This window comes from Colletotrichum jinshuiense, chromosome 5, assembly GCF_051148585.1.
Source record: "Colletotrichum jinshuiense chromosome 5, complete sequence".
Classification (NCBI taxonomy): domain Eukaryota; kingdom Fungi; phylum Ascomycota; class Sordariomycetes; order Glomerellales; family Glomerellaceae; genus Colletotrichum; species Colletotrichum jinshuiense.
The window spans coordinates 3,584,912-3,612,524 of NC_139312.1; the positions used below are offsets into that span (position 1 = coordinate 3,584,912).

At 53.0% G+C, this 27,613-nt stretch overlaps 6 protein-coding genes across 6 annotated transcripts; 4 read left to right on the forward strand and 2 right to left on the reverse strand.

The window, feature by feature from the left end:
• Positions 1-443: 443 nt before the first annotated feature.
• EsH8_V_000868 (uncharacterized protein) lies at positions 444-1,354 on the forward strand (the record flags this gene model as incomplete). Its single annotated transcript, XM_083273384.1, has 3 exons — positions 444-1,137; positions 1,222-1,272; positions 1,323-1,354. 3 exons carry the CDS (start codon positions 444-446, stop codon positions 1,352-1,354), a joined length of 777 nt encoding a protein of 258 aa, XP_083126099.1.
• Positions 1,355-6,919: 5,565 nt separating this feature from the next.
• Positions 6,920-8,120, forward strand: EsH8_V_000869 (uncharacterized protein; the record flags this gene model as incomplete). The annotated part of the gene is made up of 3 exons (XM_083273385.1): positions 6,920-7,137; positions 7,196-7,475; positions 7,533-8,120. The coding sequence occupies 3 exons, from the start codon at positions 6,920-6,922 to the stop codon at positions 8,118-8,120; spliced, it is 1,086 nt and encodes a 361-aa protein (XP_083126100.1).
• A 1,874-nt stretch (positions 8,121-9,994) lies between these two features.
• Positions 9,995-14,016, forward strand: EsH8_V_000870 (uncharacterized protein; the record flags this gene model as incomplete). Its single annotated transcript, XM_083273386.1, has 11 exons — positions 9,995-10,025; positions 10,101-10,596; positions 10,655-10,755; positions 10,812-10,999; positions 11,071-11,963; positions 12,223-12,378; positions 12,502-12,547; positions 12,613-12,652; positions 12,711-12,772; positions 12,884-13,218; positions 13,278-14,016. 11 exons carry the CDS (start codon positions 9,995-9,997, stop codon positions 14,014-14,016), a joined length of 3,087 nt encoding a protein of 1,028 aa, XP_083126101.1.
• A 4,566-nt stretch (positions 14,017-18,582) lies between these two features.
• Positions 18,583-22,171, reverse strand: EsH8_V_000871 (uncharacterized protein; the record flags this gene model as incomplete). Its single annotated transcript, XM_083273387.1, has 3 exons — positions 18,583-21,294; positions 21,356-21,681; positions 21,787-22,171. 3 exons carry the CDS (start codon positions 22,169-22,171, stop codon positions 18,583-18,585), a joined length of 3,423 nt encoding a protein of 1,140 aa, XP_083126102.1.
• Positions 22,172-23,561: 1,390 nt separating this feature from the next.
• On the forward strand, positions 23,562-24,956 carry EsH8_V_000872 (cytochrome P450; the record flags this gene model as incomplete). Its single annotated transcript, XM_083273388.1, has 1 exon — positions 23,562-24,956. One exon carries the CDS (start codon positions 23,562-23,564, stop codon positions 24,954-24,956), a length of 1,395 nt encoding a protein of 464 aa, XP_083126103.1.
• Positions 24,957-25,703: 747 nt separating this feature from the next.
• On the reverse strand, positions 25,704-26,924 carry EsH8_V_000873 (uncharacterized protein; the record flags this gene model as incomplete). Its single annotated transcript, XM_083273389.1, has 1 exon — positions 25,704-26,924. The coding sequence occupies one exon, from the start codon at positions 26,922-26,924 to the stop codon at positions 25,704-25,706; it is 1,221 nt and encodes a 406-aa protein (XP_083126104.1).
• Positions 26,925-27,613: the final 689 nt, after the last annotated feature.

The following is a 27,613-nucleotide window of genomic DNA, read 5'->3' on the forward strand; positions in this document are numbered from 1 at the left end:
ATTGTGACCGTCAAATGTTGTAGATATGTTGAAGGTGATGACCGGTGGCCGAATGAGTGCACTGGGTGTTTTTCGAACGCCGGTTTGTCGCAATACTGATATAGCGCTGCAGCCGCACATTGATTGTGGTCGCCAAGCGGCGTTGATGTCTTGGAGGTAATAACCATTGGGCTGGTTGGTGGACTCGTGTTGGTCCACGTCGCTTTGCCATACAATTGGTCCACCGCTACCATTCTGTCAGACTTTCGGTCCAACGTAGCAGTCAGAGCGGGGTATGGATGATAGAGCCGGCAGCGACTCATAAAACCACACTACCCCCCAAAAAATCCCCGGCTTTCTTATGACCGCTTCACCATCTACACCCAAACTAGCTTAAAGTTGCTTATTGATCTTGGACACGTAACTGCTTGTACCGATTGAATCCGAAGCCTTCCCACAACACCATGCAAGAATCCAAGGAGTCAGATCCTACGCCTCTTCCACCCTACGATGCGGTCCAGCAGCCAGACCAGGAGATCTTCTGCCCACCCACGACGCTCATCCTCGAAGGCCAGTCGATCCACGCCCTGACGCCAGATTCGCCGCCGTTGTACCAGCTTAGCCTGGGCATTGCTCGCCTTTCAGAAATCACCACCGAGGTAGAGTTATCGCGCATTGAACCCAAACGAGACGGCTCGGGGCGCCAACGTCATATATACGACCTGCGATATATGCGCTCGGGACCGGGTGGCTACGTGAGGCTACCATCCGATTCGCCCAAATACTTCATCGAACGCGTGAGCCGCCGCTTTCCGGGCCTGCAGGACCTGGGGTTCAAGAAGGGCCACTCGATCATACCGGGAAAGGCATCCTCGACGGCCGTGCCCATAGACATCGCGGGCAAGACCAGCAAATACGGCATACCGAACTTCGTCAAGGATGGCGCCGCTGTTTTCACCATCGACAAGAACAAATGGGCCGACGAGCATGGGACCGCGATAGCTGTCATGCATGAAACCCCCGACGATCGGCACAGCTTGGTCATAACGGCAGCCCTGCCGCGCGCCCAGTTCGACATGCTCGTGGCGTTGTGGTGCTGCAAAATTTGGGAGTCCGGCGTCGCCAAAGCCGAAAAGGTGCACGAGGGCATTGATGGAGGTAAACACTACGTTCAAATTGTCCCCTCATTTAGTTATATAACTGCATAGGTATGTGTTTCTAACTTATATGGCGAATATTTAGTGAGGAGGAAGATGAGGCTGGCGAGGGAGTTTGGAATGAGTAGCTCGACTAGTAAGTCACCATCTGTTCCCAGTACCTGGATGTTTGTTGACGTTTTGCAGTGGGGCCTGGAGGAGCATCTATGGCGTTTTGAGATTTTTAGTACCGGGATGAGGGTTGAATTTGCGTCAATTATTTGGGTGCTTGATTTTCTTCGTGTTCCACGGCAAGGACTCGAGGATCGCCCACATGATGCTGACGCCCGAGTGTGTGGAGTTGATGTCGGCGTACTCCAGGAGCGTCAAGGAGTGATGTCATCGACGTCCCCGGGGCTCCTCCACCAAGCTGCAGTTCCGGCCATCCTGAGGTCGGGTACGGCCGCGTCCTTGAAATTGTTCGGAAATGGGTTCATGCAAGTGTGCGGAAATGCGCACGACATCCAGGGGGGCATGAACAGCCCTGCTCGAGCCCTTGAGGGTGACCATGGGGTCGAATATGGGCACGTTTTTGAGCTCGATGAGGAAAGGGTGGAATTTCCCATGATATAGTACGTATACCCGGTTGTTATTGATGTCACATTCAGAACCACGATCGTGACCACATCGTCGATCGTCACATGGTGCATGGGACAAACCAGGACTCGATCGACACCGGTTTCGCTATCGGTCTCGTCGGCGAGAGGTTAATGTGTTGTCATCTTGACCATTCGCATACGGGATCTTTCATACCCTCGATGAAGAGTATGAACGCCCCTGCGTGGTCGATAGTCCTCTCCTCCGCGACCTTGACGACGGACAGGCTGATCAACTTGAGCAAATTCACAGTCTTGCACCTGGGACAGAACATGGCCGTGAATTTGGTCATTTTGCAGCTTGCACGACCTCATCTTCCTCGTCGCCCGCTCTCCCCCTCTGCCGATTTTTAATGTGACGTTGCATGTATTCTCGTTCCTGGAATTGCTGTCGTCAGGATCTTGTACGTGCAGTTGATTTAGATAATGAGTTTCCTATGGTGCACACCTGCATATAGGTAGCAGTGGGATCTGCTAAATCTAGAAGGTACCTACTAGTCAGGGGCTGTGGGGCTGTACAGATCCCAGCTAGGGAGTTCCCGCTCAACCATCCATTACGTACAGGCCGAACGGTGCTAATCATGAGCGGCTAGTTACGGGCTGAGTGCAGGGGACACCACGCTTACGAGGTGCCTCGAATGAAGGTAGGTACATAATGGACTCGGGGTGGCCAGTATGAACTCGGCTATCTTAGGTAATACCTTTACCGAGCCACACAGGTTAATGAGGTGGGTAGGTAGGCACCTTTGATTGTTCTTGCTTCCTTCCTTTCAATTTTTGGAACCAGCAGAGTGCCTCGCCCCGCCTGCCCTGCCGCCTCAGATGGCCTTGCCTTCCTTGCCTGGCCATGCACCTTGCCACAGTACGGGCGGCTGGACGGGAAAGAACGAAGCCTCGTGCGACTTGTGCGCTGTGCTCCGGGCGACTTTCTCGCTCTTGCCTCTCGGCCAAGATGCGAGGAGCGGGCAAGACTCTGGGTGGAGGCACTCCTTGCACGTGATGCACGTGACGCCTTCTGCTTATTGGTTTCATTGTTGAAGAGGAAAAGAGGGTACTTCATTGGCCGCTACTCCCGGTCTCATCTGTTGTCTATCCTCGGCGGGTTCAACTTATTGACGCACCCTCCTTCCTACCTTTCATGTATTTTGAGCTCCAACACGGCGTGGCCAACCCCCAACTATAGTTTTCTCGGCTCACTATATCCTTTTTTCTATTTCAAAAGACTTGGTAACATGCGTGAATCGTTCCCCCCCCCCGCACTTTGCGCTAGGTGGATTGGACAGGACAGCGGCATGGCATAGCCACACCTAGTGCGCTGCAATGGTAGGTACATACTCCATAATAGCTGGGCAAACCCCGTTCCCACTCCGCAACGGCTTTATTTCAACGTCAAGTCGGGATACGTCGTCTGTGAAATGAATTGATCACGGGGTGGAGGGAAGGAAGCTGGCACAACGTCACGTTGTGCAGGTCGCTTTCCCCCCTCTTTTCGCTTGATTCTTGTTGCACTGCTCAAGGCACCCGTCCCCCCCCAATTCAGCAACCAAGCACTTCTGTATATCATCGTTTGTCGGGTTGGTTAGCAAATAGTCGCAAGGTATCAGTCGGCGTCTTAGTCGGCGTCTTGGACGGGCAATAACAACGGAGAGCCAGTGTGGATGTTGCGACGGGAACTTATCACTATCAGTCAGCCCGCCCCAACTTCGCCCACGTGTCGAGAGAACCTTTGTTTCCGCTGGTAGCCAGTGATGGTGTCTGAAATCTTCAGGCATATGCGTGTCGCTGGGTTTGCAAATGACGAGGCGCGTATTAAGAGCCGGAGAATGAGAATACTGGTGACAGATCGTGGTTGTCGGAGGCGCTATAGCAGCCCGCAGATGGAATCTCCGGGCTCCGTTGCTGCCGCTTCTCCGCTAGTTGAACGCATATCTGTATTCTGGGCGTATGATCCAATTGTAGTGTTGATGTTTAGTGATGTTCGCGTGACCTCTTGGGTGAGTTGAGGACTTGAAGTGTCCAACTCGACATCCAGCGTATGATCTGCTCCTTGGGGTATTCCTTCCCGCAATTTTTTGTTGGTCAGAATCAGCTGTTCGGCGGCCTGGGCAACTGAAAGACAAGCTGGGCATGTTGGATTGCAGAGGCGTCTGGCGAGATGTGATCTTGGGACCACACCCAGCCAATTTACTGTACATTGGATAGTCTAATCCAGCCGTACAGGTATAGGATTTTCCGTGCCCACATTCGTAGCTCACTACCACCTGGCACATGAATCATGGGATTGATCTCGGATAGGTACTTACACAGCAAATAGGCAATTTATTTTATCTCTAAGCCCAACGCGTAGTTCGACAATTCCGGCTGCAGACCACGCTGCTGGGTCGCACCCTAATTAGCGTTGCAGGGCGTACGCCACTGTATACCGGCCGCGGATCGCCCCACCGCGTATTATGGTAAGGGTGGTCTTTAATTAAGATTCACGAAAGAATAGCATGTTACGACCCAACCAGTTGGTGTGCTGGCCGGCGTAGCTCTGTAGTACAGAACAGGGTACAATGACGACATATTTGTCATTACCGAAGCTTTTGCTTTGTGCCACAGTTGGTTGCCTTGGCTCGCTTGTAACATAGCTTAAGTCAATTGAAAGGTGCTTTTAAGTGCTTAACCAACCGCAAGGGTTTCAACCCTTTTAAGACTTGTCAGAAGCGCAGTATGCAATACCTGTCACAGGGATATTATGCTGTAATTGCTTTTCTCGATAAGTGACCTATCCTGCGAACAGTAATTTGACGGATGGCCCTGACTGGCAGCTGACCACGGGCGCCACAAATTCTGAAATCTGGAATGTTTATTGCTTTATAGCTTTATTTATTTATTTATTTCTTTCTTTTTAGAGAGAGAGAGAGAGAGAGAGAGAGAGAGAGAGTGAGAGAGAAAAAGATAGAGGGAGGTTCAACGCTAAAAGAATACCCCATGTTTGGCCTGCTGGATTTAAGATTGTGTTAAGCTTGATAACTACGATAGACGATAAATGAAGCATTGGGACGGAAGAGCTCACTAACATTAGACACTGCAACCGGCAATATTCCGACCTAGGTATACATGTCGTCGGCTACCGTAAAACCGGGATTCTTTAAGAATTAGCATTTGTACCTAAAGGCCTCATCGGCACGATAATTTTAGTTGGAAAATTATATAAAATCCTACATACAACTGACGGTGATGCCTTTTTCGGAACCTCGGGTTTGTCAGCGCTACAAAACTCCGAGACAAGGCTTTTGAGGCTTACAGCCGAAGTACTGCGATGGCCGATCCCTCTGATCGACTGTCTTACAATCTATAAGAGGCTAGTCACTGATAAATTTGTTGATTAGGACTAAGATCAAAAACTTTTCTTGGCCTAGGGGGATTACCCTCCATAGCGCTACATCCCCTATTGCAATGGCGTATATGCTACTCGAAGGTACCATATTTATAGGGCATCCTCACTTGAATTATAGGATCTGCGCTGCTAGCTGCTGCTAGTTGTTAACAGTTAGGCTTATATCGTTTTCGGCAACCGTTGGTCAATGCAAGCATCCACAGCTATAACGTTGCAGTAGTTAGTTGGCAAGCCTTTGAATTACAGTTATCGAGCCGATCAGGCCTTAAATTTCGCGATCCCCCATCTGGCGTGACATTTTTTCGACTTCCATTGCTTCACTGCTTAATTGGCCGTCTTAGGTTAAACACATGTAAATGGCGCACTCAAAACCACGAGAGTTGGTGTGCCTCCCGACATAGCCTGCATGAGCTGCCACTATTTCTGGCTGCAACATTAGGTGCTGGCCCAGGGGAAGAGGTTGATTCTGACTGGGAGCTAGGCGATGGGGACTACGGGTTGGAAGAGAAAGACCACCCGGAGCTGCTATTAGTGTATAACGGGAGACAGCAAAAAATTCATCCTTACCGACTTATTCGTGCATCGCCGTTTTCATTGAACCGACGGATTCGGTGGGCGGTCAGGGGCAGCCGTCCAACTGCTTCCGGCGGTACGTTGTGCCTTAGTCAGTGGCGGCAATTTTGGCACAAATCATTGACAATTGGCACTGTCGCCAGTGAAAAGATCTGAGCCCTTTTACCGGTAGTACGGTCGTGCCAGATCAAAACACGTAGCATTATCCAAAGCGCAGTCCCTGTAACGGCTCATTTTTGGAAGGTCTTGTATTGCACTCATAGATCTGTTCTGGAATGTTGATTCGGCCTTCCAGAAACTACCGTGAACCCCCTGCACCGAGCCGAAGGCCCAGGACCTACAATGTGTTTCGAAGCTGAAATTGCTTCGTGTTCAGAGTCTTTACCCGGATCCAGCTCGCTTATACATAGTTTAACCAAGCGCAGCGATGGTTATTGAACGTCGCAGTTCGGACCTTGTCGACTTGTGCCGATGCAATAATTCCCCAATCGGAGAGAATCAGTCCTGCACGGTTAGGCGATCGGCGGTCTGGGGGCGTTAATAACGCTCTACCCCTGCCTGATGGTATCCCCAAAGAGCTCGTGAAGACCTCTAATAAACGGAGCAAAGTCTATCCGGTAGCCACGGGGGTCCATTCCCATGCCTGTGGGTTGCAAGTAAACAGAGGCTCGGGTCCCTGTTTGGGCACGACAACTGCAAGCAGTGATTGAATGCATCGGCACGTGGCAAAGAAGCGCTTTTGATGTCTCTAGATCCGAACCTAGGCAGCTTCCGACCGACACTCGTAGATACTCGGTTCTTATTTTCTTCTTTGGTTCACCTTTCGCTTAGAACCTCAGCTAATTGGGCAAGGAGGTGATGCTTGGCATCCTGATCTGAGAAGTTTGGCTTGCCTTGGGGCTTCCTTAGTCCCAATCCCGAGGTTTAAGAGACAAGCCATTTTTGATCTAGCATTAGCTTCTAAATGGCTATTTCGTTTACCAAGCCGTGACAGTAAGCCGTGGAGGTAAAGTTCAAGGTCCAGTTTCTCGGATTTGTAGTATATACGAACGAGCAGAGCCCATCTTCGTAATTTACTCTGCTCAACAGCATCAACACTCTAGCCCCGTTATTGCTTCTTCTACCTCGCCCACTGCCTCAAAACTCAGTGTCTCCAGGTATACAACTGGAAAACACTGCATCGTTACATCAAAATGGTTCACCAAAAGTCGATTATCGGCGCGTTGCCGTTCCTCGTTGCCGGCGTAGCTGCTTCACCCATATCACTCATAGAGTTCTTGCAGCAGGCCACATGCGGTCTCGATGGCCTTTTCCTTTGCTTCCTTGACCCGAGTTATGCCGCTCCGGCCGCCAGTTACTGCTCAGCTCTCCCCCCTTCAACTACCACCGTTGCGACCGAAACGGCCACAACGTAAGAGTTGGTCGCTAGGCCTTGAATAGATAACACAGCTGACGTTTACTCTCCCTAGGACCTCAACTGTCTGGACTGGTGTGGTGGTCACCACCCTCACGGATACTGTCACCTCTACCACCACAGTCTTCACCACCACAGTACCGTCAGCGACTGCAACAGTCACCGGGTACTATGGGGAGAGTCCTCAAAAGATGAAGCGTGCTGAATCTGTGCCTCCTCCCCCGTGCTTGGCGGCGTACCCGGCTTCTCGAATCACTGCCTACTGCTCTTGCATTCAAGTCCCTGTCCGGACTACCAGCGTCACTTACACAGCTGGTACTGTCACTGTTACGGATGTAAGAAACAGCAGCCGGAACTTAAGGGTCTTTTGTAGCTAATAGCCATCTCTACAGACATCCACCTCCCTTCTCACCGCCTCCACCACCGAAACAGTCTGGGAGACTGTATCCACCGCCACCACTGGCGGTGTTGCTACCGCTACTGTCCCCCCAGTCCGTGGCGCAAACCTAGACTTCGAACTGGACAACCTCAACGACTGGTCTTATTATACCAACTTCGCCTCCAACTGGGCGGCCTCTGCTGTGTCTGTAACGGGTGCCGACGGCCAGCCCACTAAAGCGTTCCGCGTCACAAACAGCGGAAACAGCGGCTTCGCCCAACTGCGCTACCAAAACCCCTTCCACCTCAGGCCTGGATCTCCGTACCGGGTCAGCCTGTCGGGCAAGACCACTACTTCCGGCGCCGGCAACAGTCTCCCGAACATGCAACTCTCCATAGTCACCTTAAGCGGCTCCCAAATTCTGGTGACATGGGCTCCCATGCAGAACGGGGTCGCACTGGGTAATGGTTGGTACAGATTTAGCGGGGATTTCACCCCTCCGGCGCAATCCGACGGTTACTATACTATCAACGTTTATTACAGTAGGAATGCGAACTTAGTAGAGCACTTTGTGGACAATTTCGCCATGGATAAGATCTGACCGGGTTAAGCTAGCGGGGGGAGATAGGGGCACTGCTAGACTAAATGGATGTAGATGGCAGCTGCTGGTTTGAGAAGAATGAATCATAGTCCTAATATAGTTTATTCTTGAAACATGCCTTTGCAATCTAGAACTAAATCTGCGTATAGTGGAGGCCTTGAAGAGCGAGCTAGGCCACTCCATCATCGTATTCGATCGCGAGGTATATCCCCCCCCCCGAAGACTCTGAGACTGAGCTCCACCCCTCTCGAGCCGCCCTTGTCGCTAGTAACAAATCACTCTCCAGGCATCTTTACACCACGAGGCGCCCCTCGTGCTGGCTGACTACACTACTATCCATTCAATCAAATCGTCCTGTAGCGATAACAACCACTATATTATTCCCTGCTGAAAGGACCCTTGAGGTGAGGTGTAGGGTTGACTTGGTCTGCGCGTCAGAGTCCCGCAAAGATGTGTCAAGCTCACGCAGAGCTCTTGATGTCTTCTCCGTCACTGTCGTCATAAAATCACTCCATGGCCGCATCATGTAGCGTTAAGTGTCCTTCTGAGTTGTCAATGTGCTGTCTACGATGCTCCGTTTCTTGGGTTTTTTTATTTTCATTTTTATTTAACTCCCATGGAATCCTGATATCGGTAGTCATGTTTTCACTATTAAAAACGTTCGCGAATCGAGGGGTAGTTTTTTTGCACCGGAGGTGTGGAAGAGATGAGGCTATTGTGGCTGTTCTTGTAGGTTGGCAGGGACTGGTTAGGTAGCTGGGATTTACCCTGTTGGTATGGGTCGGCGGTAGCCCAATCGGGCAAGAGATGAAGCCGCCGCGCGATGGGAACAGGGCTCTGATGGCGTGATTGCTGCGCAATGGAAATCAACGTGAGAGAAGCTGGGCGGACGTCAGGATGGAGAAAGGGTTAGTAGAGGGGGCCCGAGGCACCCCTCCACAGACTATACTATCGCGATGCACAAATATGTTGAGAGGATTGAAGAAATCCATCTCGGGCTCGGCGTCTCTCAACCTCGGGCATCACGAGGGTGCCGCTGCGGAATTCTACATAGTATAATGCAAGCATAGTTTTGGATGCCCTTATGTGTGCTGCTTTGGACCAACGGAAACAAACAACACATGCTGTTCGGCTTGTGAAGTAATAGGGCTTGAAGCTTGAATGCCAATTTTGCTACAAGGGTGCGCATCTGTTCCATGGTTTTCTCTGCCCTCTATTCAAGCCAGGCTGCGTTACCGGGCCTTTTCCAGAGCCTCAAGTCTGGAGATCTGAAAGAACCTAGGGTTGGTGACTCCCTCGGTTCTTTTGTTCGCGGATGGCCATGCCGATTATGTGCAGGAGTGGATGGAAACCCTCTCTGAGGTTAGAATCAGAGACGCGGCTAGTAAAGATCCGCATTGAAGCTGCAGGCCAAGGCGGGATAATCATTGGGTAGCGGGGGCTGTAGTGTGCGGTGCGGGGCAAGAGAAATGCAGGTCAAGGACCCAAGAGCGGGCCTCTGTTCCGGGCGGTGGGGGGCGGTGCGGTGCTACGAGGCCCGCCATAGGGAGCCGGGGTTTTGGGCACAGGGGAGGGGATTTGCATCCGACCTGCACGGGCGAAGCCGCTGCCGGGGGGAATGTACTCCGTACCGTGTTGAGTCATATGCGCAAAGGAACGGCGCCCCTGAAATGTTGCATGATGACTACGAATACGCTGCAGTGGCATGTCTCTTATTTCTGACAATGATGGTTTGTGCGGCCATCTGACTCACCGTCTGCATTATTTATTTAAGACGCCTTTACTTTCTCTTCCCACGCCATCCTCAGCCGACCGCTACGACTTTTTCTCGGCCGCATTTCCCTGCATTCTTCGTGCGCCTGTCATCATTCGCAATGACTGCCGACTACGCAAATAAAAACCCGGGTAAGTCTAGTGAGCCTCGAGAGCCTTCTGGGCCAAGATCCAAGCTGCGGCTAACAGGCGATTCTTGAGCAACAGCCGCCGCCGCCGACGGCTCCCAACAGTTCGGCACGACGCCGCCGGGGAGCGGCGACGCCAAAACAGCCGCCCCCCAGTCGGCTTCCGCCAGCGAGGCAGCCCCGGCCGCCGCCAAGGTCAAGTCCGAGAAGGAACTCGAAAAGGAACGCAAAAAGGCAGAAAAGCAGGCCAGGTTCGACCAGAAGAAGGCCGCACAGGCCCAGGCGGCCGCTTCCAATGCGAGCAAGACCCAGGAGAAGAGGGACAAGGTGAAGAAGGCTGAAGTGGTGCTGCCGCCCTTTGTCGAGGACACCCCGGCGGGAGAAAAGAAGCGGCTGAGGCCATTCGACGACCCTTACTACTCCTCGTACCACCCCGTCGCTGTCGAGTCAGCGTGGTATTCCTGGTGGGAGAAGGAGGGCTTCTTCAAGCCGCAATTCACCCCCGAGGGCAACGTCAAGCCCGAGGGATCCTTTGTCATCGTCGTGCCTCCTCCAAACGTCACAGGAGCCCTGCAGTAAGCCCCCTTTCGTGCATACCCAGACCCGCATGTGAATCACTGACGTCGAAAACAGCATGGGCCACGCCCTGGGAAACTCGCTGCAGGACCTGCTGATCCGCTACAACCGCCAAAAGGGAAAGACGACGTTGTGGCTGCCGGGCTGCGACCATGCTGGTAAGAGACCCGCCCACGTGGAGCTGGCCAAACGGCACGATCTGACTGCTCCCCAGGTATCGCGACGCAGAGCGTCGTGGAAAAGATGCTCTGGAAAGTGAAGAAACAGACGAGGCACCATCTCGGAAGAGCAAACTTCGTCGAGCTGACCCAAGAGTGGAAGGAGGAGTATCACCAGAAGATCAACAACGCATTCAGAAAAATGGGATGCAGTCTTGACTGGAGCAGAGAGGCCTTCACAATGGTGCGTGTTCAAAGATTTTGCCGCGCCGCGGGGGTGGTGCGACACCCGTATTCGTACTGATCCCTTGGCAGGACGAGAACTTTTCGGCGGCCGTCTCGGACGTCTTCGTCAGGTTCCATGACGAGGGCATCATCTACCGAGCCAACCGTCTGGTCAACTGGGACTCCACGCTGACGACGGCCCTCAGCAACCTCGAGGTCGACAATAAGGAACTGACGGGGCGGACACTTCTCGACGTCCCGGGATACGAAAGGAAGGTCGAGTTTGGCATCATTGTTCACTTCAAATACCCCATCGAGAACTCTGACGAGACCATTGAAGTCGCGACGACCCGCCCCGAGACCATGCTAGGCGACAGCGGCATCGCCGTGCACCCTGACGATCCGCGGTTCGCCCATCTCGTCGGCAAGTTCGCCGTTCATCCATTCATCAGTGGCCGGAGGCTTCCGATCGTCGCCGACAGATATGTCGACCGCGAGTTCGGCACGGGCGCCGTCAAACTGACCCCGGCGCACGACGCCAACGACTTCAACCTGGGCGTGGCCCATAAACTAGAGTTCATCAACATCCTGACGGACGACGGGTTGATAAACGAGAATGGCGGCCCCTACCAAGGCCAGAAGCGATTCGACGTCCGGCACGCCATCCAGGAGGATCTAAAGAAGCTCAGCCTCTACGTGGACAAGAAGGACAACCCCATGACCGTGCCGTTGTCGGAGAGATCCAAGGACGTCGTTGAGCCCATCATGAAACCACAGTGGTGGGTGAAGATGTCCGGCCTCGCAGAGGATGCGATAAAGGCAGTCCAAGACGGGCAGATCAGGATCAAGCCCGAGTCGGCGGAGAAGAGCTACCTCAACTGGATGGCAAACATCAACGACTGGTGCATATCGAGACAGCTGTGGTGGGGACACCAGTGCCCCGTGTACTACGTTCGCTTTGAGGGGGAGGAGGAGGGCGAGCAGTCTTCCGGCAACCGCTGGTTCGCGGGGCGGACTGAAGAAGAAGGTCTGGCAGTCACATCCCAACACTTATCTGTGGGTGTCCAATACTGACTGGAATACAGCTCTCGCCAAGGCCAAGAAGGCATGGCCCGACAAGGAATTCGAACTGGTGAGTTGATACCCTTTTCTTATCATGCACAGGTCGAAGCTGCAAGGACCGTGGTTCCCTGTGAATGCTCTGCCATCTCAATTGCATTCGCCACTGGCTGTAGCTCGTAGACTTACATACGCGCTCCAGGTTCGAGACGGGGATGTCCTTGATACGTGGTTCAGCTCTGGCCTCTGGCCTTTCGTGACTCTCGGCTGGCCCAATAACACCCCCGATCTGTCTCGTCTATTCCCCACCAGCCTCCTGGAGACCGGATGGGACATCATGTGAGTTTATTCCCATAATGCCAACACTCGACCGAAGTCTAGTTCTGTCAAAGCTACACCGCACCATAACCACAGAAACACCGAGAGAGCCCTAGAAGCACATGCTAACCTGGAGTCCTACAGTCCGTTCTGGGTTGCTCGTATGATCTTCCTCAGCCTAAAGCTCACCGTAAGTAGAAATTCGTTGCGTGGTGATATCTTCCCCGCAGCCAACGGTGTTGACTCTATAAATAGGGCAAGGTGCCATTCTCCGAGGTGTTTTGTCATTCTTTGAGTGAGTGGGCCCATACCTCCGACTCGACACGGCTTCGGATTAGCTGACCAATACATAGTCCGCGACTCTGATGGACGAAAGATGAGCAAATCACTCGGCAATGTCATTGATCCGCTGGATGTCATTGGCGGGATCGAGCTCCAGTCTCTTCACGAAAAGCTCCTCGCGGGTAACCTTGCTCCCGGCGAAGTCAAGAAGGCCACCGCGTACCAAAAGACGGCGTTCCCGCAGGGCATCCCGGAATGCGGAGCGGACGCTCTCCACTTCTCCCTCATCACCTATACCACCGGCGGCGGCGACATCAACTTCGACGTCAACGTCATCCACGCCTACAGGCGCTTCTGCAATAAGATTTGGAACGCCTGCAAGTACGTCCTCGGCAAGCTCGACACGGTCAAGGACTTTGTTCCCGCGAAGCAGCGGGCTCTCAGCGGCAACGAGTCCGTGGCGGAACTCTGGGCCCTCCACAAGATGAACCTGGCCGCGAAGGAAGTCTCCGAGGCCCTCGAGCAGAGGAATTTCATGAAGAGCGGCAACCTCATTTACGCCTACTGGCACTTCCAGCTGTGAGCAACCCCGCGGTGCGAGTCCGTCCCCCATGCCCTGACTGACTGTTTTTGTGCAGGTGCGATGTCTTCATCGAGAACTCCAAGGCCTTGATCCAGGAGGGTTCCGAGGCTCAGATAAACTCCACGCTCCAGACACTCTACTCTGTCCTCGAAGGGGCTCTCGTCCTCTCCCACCCATTCCTCCCCTTCGTCACGGAAGAACTCTGGCAGAGGCTGCCGAGGCGACCAGACGATGAAACGAAGAGCGTCATGTTGGCCAAATACCCCGAATGGGACCCTCAGTTCGACAACCCGGAGGCCGAGGCCGCGTACGACATCGTCCTAGGCTGCTCCAAGGGTGTCCGGTCCCTAATGGCCGGTTACGCGCCGCCCAAGGACAAGGCCAAGATCTTCATCCAGGCTCATGACGCGGCGTCGCACAGGACCGTGTCCGAGGAGAGGTCGTCGATCCGTTCCCTCTGCGGCAGGGGCGCCATGGAAATCGACATCATCTCGGCGGACCACGGCCGCCCCGCGGGCTGCGTCGCCTTCCCCGTGTCCAGCGCCGTCTCCGTCTTCATCCACGTCAAGGGGCGTGTCGACCTGGACGAGGAGATGGTCAAGGCGAGGACGAAGCTGGAGAGGTCCCGTGCCGCCGTCCAGAAGCAGCGCAAACTCATCGGCGATGCGGTGTACATGGAGAAGGTGGCGGTCGCGACGCAGGAGGCTGACAAGAAGAAGTTAGCCGATTTGGAGAGCGAGGCAAATGGCTTTGAGGCCACCATCGAGCAACTGGAGCAGCTGAAGATTGAATAAAAATGGAAGGGATTTAGCAGACAACAAGGGGAATAGTAGATGTTTGTCGGTTCCATGTCTTGCGGGCGTTGGTGGTTTCACGACTCTGGTCGTGCATGGGCTCATGGCGGTAGGAGTTGGTGTTCCGGAGACGTTGGTATCTTGGGATCGCAATACAATTCAGCACTTGTCATCTGGTATCTTTGAAATATAGTGTGGACTTGTCCTTGTTGCGTGTATCCCGCTCACTTGATGCTTCCATCCCAGCCCGACTCGGAGCGGAGGCTTGCGGTGGAGTGGCTGTGGCGGATGCTTGGCAAAATTAGCCACAACAACGGCCAGGGCCACTTAGCCCTCTACCAACTGTCGAGGCGCTAGGTATATTCCACCTTGGACGGCACTTGCCTATATTGGAATGCACACCCCGGCATTGAAGCTTTTGATTCGATAGCACGGCTTCAACCTATCGTAAGGCGTCGTGGAGTTGCACTTGTTAGTATCCGTCTCAATTCCGGCTTCATCGCTTTGACGGCCATAACTACGCCATTTAGCGTCTCCGCGCAAGCAGGGAACTCGGCGGATAATATCAACTAGATATTCAAGACCAACCGCTTGTATGATACCATAAACCCGTCAAGCATAGGTTAGTTAATTTCGCGCTAAAAGGTGTCTTGTGGTCGTCAAAGAGATACCGGAATGGCCATCCAAGTAATCTCTCCTCTGAAAAGATAGAGGAGGGATGCGTTTACGAGAAGCCGGTTACGCCACAGAATGATGCACCTTTGCAGACGGCAGTTGAGGTTTCCCAGCAGACAAGCATTGATGGCGCTTCCTCGCGAAGCTCATCTGCCAGCCTCAGAAGCTTCCGCACCGGTACGAGCAACGTCAGAGCCGTTTCTGCAAGACGGCAGCGAAAGGCCCAATTCGGCGGTTATCGGTTGCTAGAGAGAGGTGGGAATGGTGGTGGTGATATGGCATGCTAGCTGCCATGGGGTTGGATGCGATGGAGGGACTAAGGACAGTCTGAACAGCGAAGGAACAAAGTGCTTTCTGGGTCCACATTCCTTGGATATCCTATTGGTCAGAGGTTCTTCGGGTATATTTTTGATATGGTGAAGTTGGTCGGATCGGATTAACTGCCCCGCCTCAACATACCCAGTACTTTCTGTCTTCTGGTTTAATCACCAGCACCAACAGCACACGATTGCTTCATGCCGGCTGGGCCGAGTGGGTTGTGCCTTATTCTATTCTAATGGCTACCCATCTAACATTGACTCCTGATAGCGATCCGCAATTCTCTCGTCAGCGTCCCGTGATAGATGGCGAGATTAATAACACTGCTTAAAACACAACAAAAACGACTTGCTAGTATTTTCCATCACAAATGCGACTGTGCCTTTATAATTGAAAACAGGTTGATGATAAGACGATCCACGCTATTAGGGGTTCTCCTAGCCTGTAGACTTAAGAGACGTCTTTCAAACGTCGCTAATAACGCTCCTCTGGTTATTGGGTATATAAGCTATATTTGGCTTTCTCGGGCTGGTAGGCGAATCTAGAGGCGTGCTAGGCGTTAGAACCGTTCGCCCGCTGGAGTCGTTAGTTATTGTCGAAAGGGGTTTGTGAGGGCTGTGATTGCTATTTCTCGATGTGCCTAAACACATCAATTGTGGTCGAAGGAGTGGCACGCATATGCAGACGGCCGCAGACGCCGGTTCGGCGATGCTCAAGAGAAGTAGCGTGGTGGACTCGTAGGACTGATCGATGTTGTTCGTGGCCGACTGTACACTGGCAATCCTCATTACTGCTATCCCACAGGTGCTACACCAAAGTTAGGAGCTGTCACTTTGATGGGTTGACTCGGCATTGTAGGGGTTTTCACTTACAAAACACCGACCCCGAAGCTAAATATAAGACCGAGTTTCTGCATTATTGCAAGACGCAGTTGACAAATGAGTGTCAAAGGGAATATGAAAATGACAATGTTTGTAATAAGATGCACAGCGACGTTGGCGTAAGCCCAGGCTAAGACATCGCCCTTTGTGGGCCTGAAACTGAGCTTCAAAAACTGTTTCAGGATCAGACCCCCTGATATTAGCATTGCAGTCAGTATAAGAAAGAGAATGCCTAAGAATATGTCGCAGAGACGTTGTATGTAAGGAAGAGCGAAAGCTCGACGATACTGGAGAAGGAAAGCTGCTTTGATAGATGTGAAGGCGACTTGGTACATAAGAATTAACGCGAAAGAATACTAAAAGGCTCGTTAGTCAATAGTCATGATAGCTATAATCTTAGGGTCCCTAACGCGAACGCCAGCTTTCAAGTTTTCAAACTTCAAATCCCAGATGTGTACACCAAGAACTCCATAAACCGCATCTAATGAACAAAAACTGTAAGTAAAACCTTCAATTTATGAACAGGAGAGCGTTAGCTGTACTTACTGCATATCGTTAAGATACCTAGCATAATGATAATAAACTTTCGGTAGTCAATAGCCGTCCATATAAGTTGAGAAAGACCAATCGACATACACATGACCACATAAAGATTGAATCATCTAGCCCCCATGCTTTCATAATATAACCTCTTATATACACTCGAACTACCATGAAAACGGTAACAATTCCGATCAGCATAGACGAAATTGCTATGATGAGGGGCTGCTTGGTATCGTGAGGCAGTGATTGCCACGTTGTTGCGCTTGAAGTCGCAGGCGGCGTCGTCATATTGGCCATGATTTCGTAGACGTGAGGTCTTGCGGCCGATGTGGTGAACAGACGTATCGATAGGAGAACGGCCGGTGGATTGGAGTTACGCGCATTACTGCCTACAGTTTTCAAGCAGTGGATGCAGTCGATCGGATGGTGGACATTCGTCGGGATTGGATTACCGGCGCATTAAGATGCTGGGGCAAGCTGAAGTTAACAAGGTACGAGTCAAGTTTTGAAGAGATGATTATGAGGACGAGAAGCTGAATGAAGTGGAGAACCATGCAGCCAGAAGATAAGAGGGAATGAACAGAGCTATATAGAGTTGACACTACCTGTTAGGGCTGACTGAGTTCGGAAACGCTTTCTTTCTAGGTTGTTGCGCACGCCGCACAAAGTTTCCCTGAATTTCGAGCCCGGATGCGGACTCAAACCAGTCGTTTGTGGCGCCACTTAAGCGCCTGGAGCAGAAAATGTCGGACAACTTAAAGTTACTGCACACCAGTCCCTATTCTCAATGGAGTAGTGCTTTGATTTGCTACGTACCGTTGTTCTAGATTCTTGGCTCCAGTATTCAATCAATTCCCGAACTGGTTTGAGAGGTCTGTTGTGAAAGTGCAGGACACGATATACAGAAAGGGCCTATTCGGTTTAGCTTCCATCGCCAATGGCCAATCGCCTGGCTGATGAAATGTGGGTATAAAAACCAACGGAAACTAATTTTCCGCGCCTCCAAACCTTTATAGCCATAGTCTCAATCCGGTCGCCTTTTTATGTCAGATTTATGTAAGGCTGCTTTCTGAATCAATGGCTGAGACAGGCCGGATGTGTTATAGCTCCCAACAATTACAAGCTTTCTCCTAGGGGAAGCTGATATCCTAGAAACCGCTGCCAGTTGGGAAAACTTTATGCCATATCCATTTCCCTTTGTCATAAAGCGTTATACTATCCACAACACACCTTTCAGCACGAAGCTTTCTGGCCCGTGCGTGACGAATTTATGGTATTATACAAGCGGTTGGTCTTGAGCATCTAGTTGATATTGTCCGCCGAATTCCTTGTTTGCGCGGAGACGCTAAACGGCGTAATTGTGGACGTCAAAGGGATAGCTATATCTGGAATTTCAAGCCGCCTAGTATGCTACATTAGTCTTGTGGCGAATGTCTAGAACCTTTTGCCTGATTACATGCTGATATGTTAGCAATTTTAGAGTGAATGTAGCTATTTGAGGCTTCAGACAAACTAAGGCCCAGTGGCAATCGCTAGGATAGCCTCCTGCTATATATCGTTGTTACTGTTGGAATCGCAGGGTACCTGTTGTATCACGGGACTTCCCGTACGGATTGGAGCTCGCTGAAAATCAATACTTTTCATTTAGAAGCTGTAAATCGGTGTGCAGAACAGAAAGTAGGAAGATTAGCAGCAGAAGCAATATGTATATCGCTGTTGGCGACCCCGAGGTTGAATCTCCGGGTTCCATTACTTCGGCCGGCTGCTGCTGCTGACCACCTGCCTATATTCTGGCTAGGCAATCCAACAGCTAGTATACATATAATTATTAAAAAGAAAATAACACTAAAAAGTCTTCAACAAAGTCTCTTTTATCTTAAGACCAAGTTAAAAAGAATTTGAAGCCAGGAGTCAAACTATATATACCAAAATGTAGGGCTATATAAATAACCTATGCAAAAGAGCACGTATGGATGGATAATATGACCCACCAAGCCGCACTTGTGATTGGTTAAGACTTAGCCAAATGCGCCTATATTGACAGGTTAAGGATATAAATGAGGTCATCAACCGCGTAGATACAACTATAGACAGGACACAAATAACACCATAGGGTCAATGGTGCCTTTACAATCCAGTTTGTCAAATTCTAGTAGAGTAAATCCTCAGCGACGCTTGTTAGACTAGTGCAAAACTTCTCTAAGACACGCTTTAGCGTATCAGTGTTTTCGTCGTTATGGGCATCACAAATTCTGACACAGCTGTCCGCCTTTGTCTCAACCTCGATCTCACTAAAACCCTTCTTGCAGGCATTGATAGCTGCGTGAACCTTCTTGGTTGGCTCCCTGTATAGCCTCTGGATCAAATCCTCACTCTCGTCAAGCAGCGTTGGGGAGGAGGGATCGGAGCCCTTGGAGCCAGCAGCCACCAGGCAACCCTTGCACCCGTCTTTCAGAACCGTGAAAGCCTTTTTCAACAGCGCTTGCGTCTTTACCATGGTTTCTCCCAGCTCCGAGGAGTAATTGTCAGTGGCAACGTCTGACAGGATGTCCACGACGGCGTCTAGACCATCGGCAAACACCAGCAGGGCATCCTCGTACACGTACACGGGTACCGGTCCACGGCTTGCGTCAAAGGCGCTGTTATTGGTGAGCGCATTTTGCATTCTTACCAGGGCATCGATGAGTTTTGCCGTGGTCGTCTGCGTGGCAGGATCTGTGGTAGCTGTTGACAGACGCCCAATGGCAAAGCTCTGGAGATAGCCCCTGATCTCCTGGGCGTGCGGACCTCCGTGCGTTTCGTAAAAGCGCGCGTCGGCAACGGTACCTGCTGACTCTAGGAGCGTTTTGGGTCCGCCCGGGTGGGTGGCTAGGAAGGGCGTCATGTCGTAGACTATTCCGCCGATGGCGGTCCAACATGAGGTGATGGAGTTGTGGGCTGCAAGGTTGGAGGGGCTGATGATGTTGGTTTTGGGGCCTGTTGGGGTTGAAGACGAGCGGGATGAGGAGGACGAGCTGGAAGAAGACCGTGAGGTGGAAGGTCTTCTCACCGTGGTGAAGAGATCTTGATGCAGTTGGTCCCAATGCGCGGGAGGTGATGGTATTTGTGTGTTGTTGTTATCGCAGTACTCGTCATTTACATCTTGTGCTTGTTGTCCTTTCTGCTGCTGCTGCTGTTGCGGTTGGCCCAGTCCAAGACTACTCATCACCGTAGCCCCAAAGTCGGAGCTGCCGCAGACAAAGACGTGGCCGCCCTTTTCATTGACGAGCCGCTGGACAAAGTCCCGGTACTTTGTCAAATGGCGTGTTACGCGCCGTTCCCCTTGGGGGAGCTGAGTCCAGGTCCCGCTGCGGATCATGAGGTGTGTTTCCTGGCTGAGAGCCAAGACTATGGTCAATGGTAAAGACCTGGTCAGTTGCTCCAGGCTGTTGAGTGAACAGGGAACATGTCGACGTGTTTTGGCAGCGATCACGAGGAGCACCTCGCCTACGTCACCGGTATCACCTTGGGTATCATCGAGCCGCTGTGCCCATGCCGCCCGGTCATGCAGAAAGCCCACCAAGGGGCCAACGCCACTGCCCTGACCAATTAGCACCAGCGGCACGGCCATGTCGCGCGGCTGGCGGAAACGCGGAGAAGGCCAAGGACGAAGGCGCAGATGTGTGCCTTGAGCGGCGGTGCTGAGGAAAGAGGAGACTAGTCCCTCGGGCGAGTGTTGACCTACTGTCAGAGTGATGGTCATACCTCCTCCCCCTGAGTCTGTCGCCCCATCAGCCACATCTGGCATGGCACGGGCGATGGAGTAGAATCTCGGCTCGGCATCATCGTCATTCTTGTCTGACGACTCATCATGATCTTCCGGGGAGGAGGCCCGCAACCGTCGCTGGTGCGAGGATCTTCTGTTGACCTTCTTCCGCTTTCTCGGCGGCCAGACTTGCACTCGATCGCCCGGCTCGAGAGGCAAATTCGCATCCAGCCTCACGTCCACCACTACGCTGCCTTCATACACGCTCCGTGACTGCACATGCGCGTCCTGCCATAGCGGCCGCCCGCCCAGCCGCGACGCCATGCCCTTCTTCATTTGCATGCTGAGCATAGTCTCGGGGCGCATCTTTGATTTGCCTGCTGCCGCGGCTTTCTCCTGGTCGCCGGTCTTGACGCCGCTACTCGTCGAGTGTCGGCCCGTGTTTAGGCTCACGCCCGTGACGCCAACAGCCTTGACGCGGTGCCGCTCGAGGAACCAGACGTATATTTGCAAAAGCCCATCCCACGCCGCTGAGAGATGCTGGTATTGTGACTTCTCTTCAGAGGGCAGATGCTGTTGCCGATCACGGGCATAAGCGACGTAATCCCTGACGCTTCCGGCCCCGTCACCAAGGGCATCCAAGAAGGCGCGAATATTGGCCGGCAGCGTGGCCCGTCGGTCGTTCTGCATCCCCTTCAAGTCACCCTTTACATCCTGTCGGCCGATGAACGCGTCCAGCGCATGGAACAGCGGCGCATCGACGCCGCTGTTCCCTAGCTCACCGGACGTCACAGCACGGCCCATGGCGGGATACGTCTTGATCCAGACGACGGGGTCAAAGTGCTCCGTGTCGCGTGGCGTCATGGCCTCGAACACGTGGGCACACTTTACGATGCGCGTCGCCAGACTCTCCAGGCAATGCGCGACCAGGTCGGGCTGGTCGGCCAGCACGCCGCTCTGAGCGAGCGCCATGGCAGAGAGCGCGGGGGCAAAAACAGCCTCCATCGTACCCTGGAGCCCCGAGGAGAGCCGCTCCTCGGGGAGGCCAAAGTAGGTACTGGTCAGGCTGAAAGAATCATTGCCCACGGCGTTGTTTAGAACGTCGTCGGCGGGCACCTATCGTGGCAAGTTAGCTGCTATACTATATAGGTTGTATGTTTCGTGTATATTTACATACCCGCCCTGTCAGGGGTCTCTCTAACTCCGTGCAAACCCTCTCCCACGCACCGAGGACATGGCGCGGCAGCTGAGGCCGTCCGTTGTCCTCCTTGCCCTTACCCTTGCTTTGCTCCTCGCCAAACATGTACGCGTGGGCTATCGCGCTTAGCACTAGCGCGGCTCGGGCCAGATGGCGCTGTTCCAAGTCATCCCACGCGTCTCTCTCCCCTGCTGCGCGCTCGCCCAAAGCGTCGACGGCTTGGCGCACTCGTCCCGCTCGGAGTAACCGCGGCAGACTCTCATGAATCGCCTCCCATGACTCCAGGGACGCTGGCAAGCGTTGGCCTGAGGTTGTCGAAGCATTACTGCGAGTAGTGACCTGGTTATGATGCGTTTGTTGACCTCCTAGAAAGCCCTCGGTGCGAGTAAAACATCCATCAAGGCCCGTACCGAATCGGAGTGTTCGTGTTCCCGCTTGGGGTGACCCTGGGCTCTGGAACTTGAACTCGGTCGTCGAGGAGCCTCCGAACAGTCCCGTTGCCAGAGAGGCCTGGGCAAGTAGGAAGCTGGCTTTGGAAATGGGGCAGTCGACTACTGTTGCGGGCGTTGTGCCTGTGGCGTGTTGTTCCTTCACCGGAGTCTCTGGCGGCGTGATGATGCCTATAGCTGATTTCTGGGGGACATTGAGGAAGATTGATGGTGATGGCGATGGTGGTGGCGATGATGATCTCGTGTACTTGACCACATCTTGCTGTGGCTTCTTCCACAAGGGTAGGGATTTGGATGGTGGAGTGGGAGACGGAGACGGTGTTGGAGGGTCTTGAAAGGCAGACATGGTAGCGATAAGAGGTACTAACAAACAAAGTGGGAATTACTGTTATTGCAATAAGAAAAGTTTAGAGGCGGTATCAACGGTTCCAGATCACCAAATATGGCAGGATAGTTTAGCTTCGTTATTCATAAAGATTAGGTATCCAAGTTCTCGGGTTCATAGGCTTCAGGTCTCCATGGACCCTGTGAAGATGGTAAATGTATATATAAGTATGATTTGGGCACAGAGGGACAGGCGTCGTATGTCATAGCTTCGATGTTCTCCGAGACCCTATTCTGTGGTACGTACATTACAGCGCTTAGAAGTTTCTAGTGCACACGGTCTCAACTCGTCTCCACTCGAAAATGGCCTCATAGGTATCTTCGCACTTTTGTTCCAATTTGGAAATACTTGGTGTTAGATGATATATCCACCCGACCGGCATAAACGTATTGAGCCGCTGTGCAGTTAAGGCAAGAGGATATGGCTCGGCAATCCCCAGGGTGTTAATAACCGTCCGAAAGTTTACGTATACCGATTACTGGTAAGTAGACGACGGACATGCCGGATGAACATTAATGACGACAATTTCAGGATGAGCTAGCCCAATAAGATGTCAACAACGGAGGTTACCTTTAGTACCGAACCAACCGACGGGTTATTGCGGTTTAACCTCGCTTATTTTCTATTGCTTATGTTGATACCCGAGTTGACCTCAAAGTCTATCTACAGCTTCAAGGGCCACCGCCACACATCACTACGTCAAAGCCGTACCCGCGCTCCCGCTCCCAACCAGTTTAGATGTGCAAATCAATTATGCCCGTCCCCGACGGATGTCCCCATCCACGACGGATATCCCCATCCACAACAGATGTCCCCTCCGAGGAGCACATTCGCTCCACAGAATGTACGTCACCAAAAAGACATTCGTCCAAACCTTTAACTGTGAAGTTCTGCTTTAGGAAATTATGGGATAAAGTTTTCCATGCCCTTGATTAGGTTTGACAGAAGGCCACAAGGTATTACCCGTGCAGCTGTCAGCCATGCAGTGCAGGCTACGTCAACGTGAATCACGACACTCTCGGTCGCGGAGTCCGGCCACTCTCCGCCGCGGAGTCCGGATGTGTCGTATTTTACCGTTTATGAGTTGCGAGGAAACTCCATTCTGGGATGCTTGCTATCGCCTTGTTAGGCTCGCACTCGGACTCGTAACTATAGCCTTATCAGGTTAACTTGTCATCACGCCTGCCATGTTAAGAAATCAAGACAGTGACGACAGTCACTCCTCATTGTCTCTCCTCGTACTCGTCTTGTTGTACGGAGGATAACTACTAGGTGCAGGAGCAGGAACGAAGGAAGGTCGAAGCGCGAAAAAAGCCAGCAGCTCGATCCAGGGCCTATCAACAAGGGCATAATGCTTCTGGATATACCTTCCAACGTTCACGTACCCAACCTGCCAGACCTCCTCTGCAGCGTCGGCCTGGCCATTGTCGGACTTTTTGTGCTACGCACCATCTACTACCTGACCCTCCATCCCCTAGCGGGATACCCAGGCCCGCTGCTCGCACGCATCACCACCATCACATCGCTGTGGCACCGCGCCGATGGGTCCAACCACAGCTGGCCGCTGCTACTCCACAAAAAGTACGGTCACATTGTGCGCATCGGCCCGAACGAACTAAGCTACAGCCACCCTGATGCCTGGCACGACATCTATGCCAAGGCGAGTGGTGGGGGCGACATGCCGAAGGACTTTGTCGGGCTGGGACCAGACATGGCGGCGCCCGAGAAGGGCATCGTGCGAGCCGACGATGCCAACCACCAGCGGCAGCGGCGCATATTCTCGCATGCCTTTTCCGACCGTGCCGTGCTCAAGCAGGAGAGCCTTGTGCAGGGCCATGTCCGCAACTTGATGCGCAAGCTGGCCGACGAAAATGCGGAGCCTGCTTCTTCCCATGGCCGCGTTGACCTCAAAACCTGGCTGAGCTACCTGGCCTTTGACATCATGGGCGACCTCATGTACGGCGAGCCGCTCGGCATGCTCGAGAGCGACCAGTCGGCGCGCCAGTGGGTACGCGACACGTACTCGACCATCAAGACGGTCACTCTCGGCATGGCCATGATGGGGTGGCACCCACCCCTGGGGCCGCTGCTCCTCAAATACATCTGGGGCGGCAGTGGCAAGCGCCGCGCACAGCACAACCGCTTCTCGATGGACCGCGTCGACAAGCGCCTGGACCGCGGTGACGACTCGGGCAGCGACATCTGGTCGATGGTCATGCAGAATAGAGGCAGCGAGAAGCAGCCGAGCATCACGCGCGCTGAGATGTACTCCAACGCCGCAACGTTCATGATCGGCGGCACCGAGACCACCACGGCCGCCACGTCGGCCCTGACGTACCTGCTGCTCACGCACCCGGCCAAGATGGCCACGCTGCGCGCCGAGCTTGACGCCGCTATCGACGACCCGCAAACTGACATGACCTTCACCGGCCTGCGCAAGCTGCCGTACCTCAACGCGTGCATCGAGGAGGCTATGCGCCTGTACCCGCCCGCGCCGACGCCCATGCCGCGTATGGTACCCCGCGGGGGTCATGTCATCTGCGGGCGCTACGTGCCGGCGGACACGCGCGTCGATATCCCGCTGTACGCGATTGCGCATCACCCGGACAACTTTGTCGATCCCGAGGACTTTGTGCCGGAGCGGTGGCTGGATGACAATGACCGGCCTGCCAAGTATGCTGGGGATCGGAGAGAGTGCGTCAAGGTGTTTTCGGTGGGACCGAGGGACTGTATTGGCAAGAAGTGAGTGATCTATTTTCTTTCTGGATGTCTTCTTTCTCCGTGTCAAGAATGGTAATACTGATCAGCTTCCACGCAGCCTTGCGTACCCTGAAATGAGGCTCATCATGGCCAGCCTATTGGTCAATTTCGACCTTGAACTGGCTGATCCCAGCTTTGACTGGTTAGACCAGAAAAGTTACGGGATCTGGGACAAGCCACCCCTTTGGGTAAAGTTGGTACCTCGCCAAGTTGAACAGGCCCTTTGAAACTCGGTCTGTAAAAGGTAGAGGAAGTTGTGTGAAATAGTCCTGTAGATCAAACTTATGCTGTTAATCAAAACAATCCAAGCATAAGTGCTGAAAATACGATGTTTATATCAATTTTCCGCCAATCATCCTTCCCAACGAAATCAAGCCCCTCTAAATAGCTCAGCCTTAGCGATAGCCTCGTGTATGTGAGGCGCATATATTGAAGTAAATTTGAACAGTTTCCTGGCTTTGTAACGCTTGCTTAACGGTTTCCTAAAAGGCAATTACTTTATAACGATATTATAACGGTCCACCAGATCACTACAAAGCCAACCAATGAGGCTCACTCCCAGAACTTTGGCCCAAAGTAAGCGCTGTACCCTACACCCTTTCCAGAAGAGGAAATCGATGCCATGGTATGCAGACCCGTGTCTCTTTCATTCGCGCTTTTTGGTTGGAAAAAATCGAGTTAGCATAATTAAGAGTTCAACCGCCTAGAAAAACTCCCGCCGCAAGGATAATACTCACAAAGCGTCTCGGATAGCGGTCCCAAAGTCGTGATCCCCCATCATTTTCTGCGTCTGGAGTATGCGTTCGTAGCGCTCCACGACCCCGGCCTCGTCACGCGCGTACTGCCACATGGGCACGTACATCTTGACTTGCGGGACTGCCTTGCCCGGCACCATCTCGAAGGCGAAGCAGAGCCCGCAGTACTTACTGTCCGGATCATTGAGCGGCTTTTCCAAGCCTTCCATGCTGGCCTGGGGGACGTCTTCCATGTCCATGAGCAGGGGCCAGACTTGTGGTAAAAAGTCTGCGGAGGAGGGAGGAAGGCGGCCACCCAGGGTGAAGACGTGACGGGCCGAGGCGAGCGAGTTGGCGTGCGTGTGGGTGTATATCTTGAGGCGAGGCCCCATGCGCGGCGCTAGGCAGTCGATGGCGAGGAAGTATATGTTGATGTTGTCCTCGCCGTAGGAGACGAGAAACGATCTGAGCATTTCCCAGGCAGCCAACATCCCCTTGTCATCCTCGGCAAGTCGCGTCACGACGGACTCGGTGATGTCAACTAGCTCCCGGCCCGTTGCGAGAGCTCGGAGTTGCGGGAACACGTACGCCTTCATGCCGATAACAGCTTTTCTGTTCTTGTCCTCGTCGGATTCGAGATCGAACCCGGCATAGCAGATCTGCCGCGGCAGCGCACCAGCAGCGCCACGACCATTGGCCTTCTTTTCGATCAAGCTTGCCTCCTCCTCGGCTGTAAGGAAGACAGAATCGACAAAGGCATCCAGCCAGGTGCGGTCCGCACCGCAAGCAGACGCCAGACCCTCCAGCTTCTCGCGCAGTCCCTTTTGCCCCAAGGGGTCATCGCCCGCAGGGCTGGGATCCACCAGTGGCTGCACTGTAAACCGCACTTTGGCCGTTTTGTGAGATGCAAAGGCGACACTTGCTTCATACGGCGAGTGGTTGTGCGTCAGAATGTAGTGTAACCTGTCAGCCGCGACAGGCGGCTGCTTCAGGCAGGGTACCACGGCCTCACGAACAAAGGCGAGATGGGAGTCCTGGATGTGAGCCGGGTAGGACCCCGTCCAGCGTAGAAGCGAGGAAAGGGTGTTGTAGAGGGTGGGGAGCCATGAGGAGACGAGAGGATCTCCTTTGGAAGAGGGGGAAGGGTCCACTTCGTTGTAAATGTTTCTCTTGGTGGTGCCATTAGCGTGATGGGCGGCGGTTGGGTGGTGGTTTTCCATGTTGAGGTTGTTGGTGTCCATAGTGATATCCTGGCCAACCGAGGCCGCTCGAGACCTCAGCTCCTGTTTAGCTTGGCCTGGTCAGGGCATCCAAGATGGATGTTACTAATCAGAATGCGATGGATCGCGCGCTCTATCAAGGCTGCAGACAAGGACAGGTTGAGTTACCCTGATCAGACTGGTCAGGCAGCCCACACCCGCACATAATACCCCCTTGCTGATCAGTCGCCACTTCGCAAGATTCGGTGATGAATTGTTTACAATGTCAGGCTAGTCTATCCATCCTGGGCAGACTTGCACATGCCCGCTGGTCCTTCCGGTTACGTAACATACCAAAAGAAAAGAAAAGCTACCCTTGAATAGGGTGGGCAGAATCCACCCCACCCGATTCCATTATTCTTGACATGTGAAACGCGGTTACAAAATGGTATGCAGATGTGACGTTATTCTTCCCGTCCCGAGAGCACGGCTTGACAGGGCCGAGCTCAAAGTCTAAAATACATATTTCATGCGGTAAAGCCGGGGGTGGTGGGGTTCGTTAGGGCCATCTCGGGATAATTAAGGTTTGGGGAGCGGCTTGTTCACTAAATTTCCCAATGCAATCCATAGACACCGTGACACCATTACTGGTACTGTTGGATTACGTGACCAGAATACAGGCAGGCGGTCAGCAGCAGCTGCCGGCCCCC